Source organism: Lacerta agilis, chromosome 1 (genome assembly GCF_009819535.1).
Source record: "Lacerta agilis isolate rLacAgi1 chromosome 1, rLacAgi1.pri, whole genome shotgun sequence".
NCBI classification, from domain to species: domain Eukaryota; kingdom Metazoa; phylum Chordata; class Lepidosauria; order Squamata; family Lacertidae; genus Lacerta; species Lacerta agilis.
The window spans coordinates 49773095-49779881 of NC_046312.1; the positions used below are offsets into that span (position 1 = coordinate 49773095).

Below are 6787 nucleotides of genomic sequence, written 5' to 3' on the forward strand. Positions count from 1 at the left end.
AGGCTCTCCACCCACACTGTTCCTGCTTATTTCCTTTAGTTGAAAAACAGGGATCAAACACCAAACAAGGGGGTTATATCTTAAAAATTTATTATCTTCCAAATATAGAAATGAATATTCACTGAACTACACGACAAAACAAACCCATGCTCCAAACAAAGTGGGTGGGGTGGAGCAGTGACGATCAGAACCTAGAAATAAACTGCTTATGTTTTAATAATGAAGAACCGACAGTCACTTGCCTCCCTGTTCATGCTTCCTCGATCTAAAGGGTGCTGTGGGTGGTAGAACTGAAGAGGCAACATCAGTTTCAGCTGGGTGATGTTTTTCAAGGTGGAAATTCTTGAAAGAATGGAGGGGATTTATTTGACAGCAGAAATAAATAACCCTTGATGGAACCCCAGATTCTTAAGACCAGTACTGGTCCAAGGTGAATCTCAACACTCCAATTTTGAAAAGACTTTCTGGAGCAGACATCAGTTCCTGCCTTCATCGAGCCCAGGGGTCAGCAAACTTTTTCAGCAGGGGGCCGGTCCACTGTCCCTCAGACCTTGTGGGGGGCCGGACTATATTTTGAAAAAAATATATGAACAAATTTCTATGCCCCACAAATAACCCAGAGATGCATTTTAAATAAAAGCACACATTCTACTCATGTAAAAACACGCTGATTCCCGAACCATCCGCGGGCTGGATTTAGAAGGCGATTGGACTGCACCCGGCCCCCGGGCCTTAGTTTGGGGACCCCTGATCTAGCTCCTAAAATTATGACACCTGACATGTTGAAAAAGTATCCCTCACCTTGCTACGTTTTAGGACTGGCCTACTTAAGACCCCTTTCACACAAGATACAAAAAGTGCCTTTCAACCATAATGTGCTGCTGTTGTAGGACTTAGATCAGAATTGTGGGAAGAGTTCCTCTGAGCTTGTCAGGCCTATCACCTAAGCTGCTGCCAGAGCCTATTCTGAATTAACAGATGCTTTGATTCCATTTAGTTAAAATAGAGGGGGGCGGGCACAGCCAAAGAAAGAAATTGAATATGTCCTACTCACTCTCACAAGTATCCTATGACTTGGAATGAGCTGCAGCTACTGTAAATTTGACCCAAGGCAGGGAATTGACTAAGCCTTGCTCTTTCTTTCTTTCTTGGCTGTGACACCTTAGCATGGTATAATGAAACCAGTGCTTGTTTTATTCCAGTGAACCATGGAGCACTGCTAGTAAACTACTGTAGCAGTGAGATAGGATACTTTGCTTCCTACAAGGGTTCTGCATCCTACCCGAGGGCAAGGGACCAGAATAAAAACATATCAATGTGTTCATGCTACCTGGCCAAAAGTGGCTGGGGAAGCTAGCTATAAAAAGGTGCCCTGCCTGCTCTTTAGGATCCAGAAAATTCAACTTGGGGCAGTTCAGTCACAATGGACATACAATTGTGTGTGGTCAGGAGCAGAATCAGAAAAACCCTCATGGCTTATAGCATCACAGGCTGTTTTCAAGGGAGAACAATGAACAGATACCAACAGAGCTAAACCAGCCATCTTGGGCTCTGCAAATTGCAGAAGACTACTGAGTTAAACACAGGTAGGCATTCTGCTGTCAGATGGTATTGCGATAATGCAACCAAAAAAAGGCAGATATAACAAAATAAAACAGAAAGGTTGAAAGAGAAAAGACGTTTCCTCCAAGGGAAACTACATGGTGCCATGATGTGGAATGAAGGAAGCTTTAGATACTGGTCACACTAATGGTGCCTGTGAAGATATCGTAGTCAAGCAAAGCTGCAAAGAATCTGCAAGAGCTGGAAACCAGAATGATCCCAGCATCCAGGATATGAATAAAATATGTCTTCTGAATCTACTTAAGTCTGCTCCATTTTAAGTATCCAAAGATCAACATCCCTTTCATGAAAGAACCATAAACAGAAAAGGACTGAAAGGAGACAGAGCATCTCGGGCACCAGTCTCAAGGACACATAACTGGAGGTAAGTCCCATTGAAGTCACATGGATTTACTTCTGCACAAACAGCTTAAGGATTGCAGGAGCAAAGTTGGGTCACTGGCCAAACTGGCAAAGTAGAAGTGGGGGAAAGAATGGGTTTAAAACATGAGCAGGGTTTACACTTTCCAAGGGTATAAGCGAGCATTGCCTAAAACATTTCATGTTGACGGTATCCCTGCCTGGTCATTGAACCAAAACAAAATTTGAACAACCTCAATTACAAATTGCTGAATTTGTCAGGAATAATGTGCAGATTATTTATGGGCAGGGTCACACCTCAGTTTTCATGGCTTTAATTATTAGAAAACTGATCTAATGCTTACTATATATGATCACAAAACACACTGTAAACATTCTCTCTCTCTATTGCAGTTAAAATCCTACAATTCTTACGAAGCCAGGAAAGGCAGAAGTAATTCTAAAACAAGGAACCTTTTTCATTCTAACTAGGTGTACCTGTGGATAGAAGTGGGCTTGTGTGAGAGAGATGAGGAGAAAATTGATGTTGTTATCGCCATCATCAGCACGATTTATATTTATTCAAGGCCTCTCAATAACTTGGTTGCCTTGGTGCCTCGTAAACATATATATTCCTTCCTCAGTTGCACCTGTGGAATGGTTGGGTGCCCTTGTTCACAGCACTCTGCTTCATGCAGGTTACATTTGCGTGGACAGGTCCCATACAACCCTTCCCCATTTATTTGGTTTTTTTTAAAAAAAGACAAACCATTAAATGCAAGAAATAGGACTAGGGTGACCAGATTGGCAACCTGGAAATTATTTTCCCATTGAAAGTTGTTGATGTGTCTAGTAAGGATTGTGGTAGGAGATTCCCACCAGTGGCTGCTGAGGGAGTTGCAAGGAGGTGGCAAGAGCTGGCTTTGTCAATCCTTCACAGGTGTAGACACCTGCTGACTGTCCAGATGCCGGGGCATGGGGATGCTGTCTTCAGTGAGCCACATAGCTAGTTTGCAATCCTGCACCTGTACTACACTGATACAGTCACCCCCTTTCTTGCTGCCTAATGTCGCTCTCAGGCAAGGATGTGGACCCCTCTGCCCATCAGCACTTCCCCAACCCCACATCTCACTGATGGCTTTAAGGAAAGAAGAAACTCCAGGTGACCACCGGTCAACCCTACCAGGATCATAATTGTGTCTCTTACCAGGAAACAGCTCTATGCTTGAGTTTTCTGTCTAGTGTGTCCAAAGAGATGGAGCACAATGCTCACAACTGAAGCTCCTACATAGCCTCACAAGGGGTGAATGAAGTTCTACGTGGGATGGTGCGTGAGTATGGTTAGTTGTGACTGTGAGCTCCAAGCTAAAAAAACTGAACCTCAGCCATGGCTAGGAGGTCTGCTCTCCCTTGTATGTGTTTGTGATCCAAAACAAAATGGTATTGCAGTGAGGAAGATCAGGGACTAAGTGATCTGTCAAAAGGAAGGGTCTAGTCGGCCTTGTCCTTCTTCTTTGTGGTGAAAGGGACTTTGCTGGCCACTGCACTGCCAACAGCTCCCACGCCACTGGTCACTGCTGAGACACTGCCCTTTACTAGTCCAACGCTGGCTGTAGGGACGCTGGTCACTGCTGTTTTGGTGAGTTCAAAGCCTTTGCTACCAACCCAAGCCACTCCCCCCAGCGTTGCCCCCACGGCTCCTCGGGTGATGCTGTACAGGCCCCCTGTCACTCTCCAGATCATGCCAGATTGTTGCTGTGGGCAGTCTTTCCTAAGGTCTGAAAGATACAGAGAGAGACAAAAGAAAAAGAGAAATGGGTTAGATGCTTCTCTCCTGGTCGCTCTGAGCAATTTCAGCATTGTAGGATGTTTCACTGCCAGACGGTGAAAAGGTCAACGTGTCTCAGTACTTGGCCTCACTCCTTCAGCATACATCAGTAGCATACTTAGATGATGTTCTGGCCAGCCAAGAGAAATTCATGATGGGACACACTAAAACTAAATGGGGAGCTTGTCTAATCCCTGTACTAATAAGAGCTCCCTTCATCGTGACAGATACTGGGAGGAAGAACCGTGAGGTACTTTCAAACCTTGCTTGAAAGGATTTTAATTAATGTATTTGAAAGGTTTCTAGATGCTGCTTAGTCACAATTTATCATGCTGAGTAAATCACAATAGAAGTGAAAATAACAATAAAGCCATATGATGCCAATCTAAACATATATTGTATTACCCAAACCAGCACAAAAAAAATGCCTAGCATAGCATAGTCATACTAAACCCAGAGCAGTCTAACAGTTAGCCATTGAGTCACAGTAAAAATGTGAGTCTTAAAAGCATGTGTGGAACTATCAAGAGAAGGAGCCTGCCTGACTTCATATGGAATCACATTCCATAGCTGTAGAGCCACTGCTGAGAAGACCCTGTTCACATGGGGGAGTGTAGGAGGAGAAGGGGGGAAGTCAATGCCGGATTACCAAATAGGCAGAGTAGGCACTGGCCTATGGGCTCTTTTAGGGGGCCCACAACAACAGATCAAAATAATATTGATTTGATCTTGAAACTGATTTATTAAAATTGTTGGTTGGTAAAAAAAAAAAAAAGTATTAGGAGATAATTTGCAAGCTCCTCCACCCGAGATTTTGACTGCCATGGGGCCTCCATAGGGTTTATTCTGGGACCTGGGAAATTCCACTGTGCTACTAGGACTCATTGCACTGGTTGCTGCTAGCATACCTACTTAGCTGAATCCAGCCCTTGGCACTGCCTACTGTGTGGATTACACTGCTATGTGATTTGGTAATCTGCAGTGCATATATTAAATGCACTGTGCTGTAGATTGGGTGTGACATTCCTTGACTACAGCATGCTTGCAGTGGCACAGGTAAGACACAACACTAAGGGAAGCCATGGCTGGGCACCAATGAGGAAATGTGTTGGTTCCCAAAGTGAACATGTCCTCTTTGCTACTACTCCAGGTCTCCAGCTTCCATGCTGCTGTTAGCTAAGCTCTGGCTTGCCCTAGTATGATGTCTAAACCTGGGTTCATGGTTTGTCTAATCCAGACAAACCCAGTTCTGGATAATTGGAAATGCAAATTCTTTTGATTGTTTTAAAATTAGACAACTCATGAGGTCAATACAGAAACAAGCAGTTTTTCTCCCATAAGGATGTAATTTTAACTTGTAAACAGTGGCTTGGTTTGGGAACTACCTGCATGGAATCTAGCTTGCCAGATATTGTGTGAAAGAGGTTTGTTTTGCTCCCTGAGTATATAATTACGCTTACCTGAAATATACCAGTAACACTCTCTTTTTTTGGGAACTATTGTAATGCTAAATACCTTCCACTGACAAAGCCCTTTCCAACTCCAGATAAATCAGTATTTTGACTGCTTTTGTGGTCTTTTTATTTTCTTAAATGTCTGATTTCATATTCTATTCTGCTTTCTCTGAGTAAACCCTTTTCTTTCTTTCTTTCTTTCTTTCTTTCTTTCTTCTCGAATTATTTAAAAGACCTTACCTGCTAATATACTCATCTGCTTGGCGCGATGCTATTTGGATACATTAGCCAAGACTAGGCAATAACGAGATAGGGATGTCTCCCTGTTTTAAATGAAAAATGTGCATAGACTTCCGCGTTAGTCTCAGGTATTCCCTTTTCATGTGTGTTGAAGCTTGCATCTATCTACCTAGGTGGCAGTAACTCTGGATAACTGCAGGTTATCCTAACAATACCAACATGTCAACCCAAAGTAGATAAAGAGCTACCTGAGAAAAAAATATACTCTATGGAAGCACTTAAAAGGATGGAATGGCCCAACCTCTTTGCGTGAGGCATGTCAGCACTCAAATTTTTCTGAGAGGAACAGGATTGGGGACATTTTTTTCAGCCCAAGGTCAACCTTCTGGGTGTCACAAACCAGGGCTGTGAAGCACCAGAAACAAAAGTGGGCAGAGGAACGAATGTAATTTTTGCCTTGGTACAGTAAATTCGTTTCTATGCATATTCACACACTTCTCCAAGTAAGAGTCACCATCAAAGTTCAGTGAGACACATTCCAGAAAGACAAAAACACTCAATGTGAAGCAAGGCTGGTGAGGGGAAGTAGCCCAAGGAAAAAGGGGAGAGAGTGCCAACAGCTATATAGATGTTCCTCACCCCATAGTAGAAGGGAGGGCTGCCTGATTTTTAAGCAGAGATTGTGGCCATTTATCTCAAAGCTGTGCAGTACTGGATATGCAGCTGCTGCGTTAAATACCCCTCTGTGCTCCTGGTTGCTTCGCTCACCCTCCTCTCCCTCCTGCTATTTCAGTATTGTAGGCAGAAGAGGAAGCCAGGTCAACAGCATGTGGGGTAAATGATGCAGAAGGACAGGTGCCATCTCTGCAGCAGGACCTCCTACTTGGAAAGGTGACATGCTTTCACCAGGTGTCCCTAGGAGGTCCTTCCCTTTCAGCTTGAATGCCTTCTTCTATGCATTCTCTCTGTTTTAAAATGGCCAGTCATGGATCTGAGGTCGCAGTACAAAAGCTGCATCCTGGATGTCACCAATTTTGTAAGACTGCACACTCGAAGGATGGGGAATAAGCCATTCCAATAAATCCTCAGTGTGCTCAGGTGCATCTGGAATGGTCCTCTATCCTGGGGGGCTTCTCATGAGCCAGGAGGACACATGAGAAGTGGGGAACCTGTGATTCTTCAGATCTTGCTGGACTACAGCTCCCATATTTCCCAACCTCTGCCTACAGGGCAGCAGGTTTTCCATCCCTGAATTAATCTGGCAACCAAATTTTAGTACCAGGCATTACTCTGTTACATTGGA

At 43.8% G+C, this 6787-nt stretch overlaps 1 protein-coding gene across 1 annotated transcript; it reads right to left on the bottom strand.

The window, feature by feature from the left end:
* Nucleotides 1-3321: 3321 nt before the first annotated feature.
* Nucleotides 3322-5500, bottom strand: LOC117047399 (transmembrane protein 263-like). Its single transcript, XM_033150927.1, has 2 exons — nt 5485-5500; nt 3322-3740 (listed from the first exon to the last, which is right to left on the bottom strand). The coding sequence occupies exons 1-2, from the start codon at nt 5498-5500 to the stop codon at nt 3454-3456; spliced, it is 303 nt and encodes a 100-aa protein (XP_033006818.1). The 3' UTR covers nt 3322-3453.
* Between the last annotated feature and the right edge of the window lie 1287 nt (nt 5501-6787).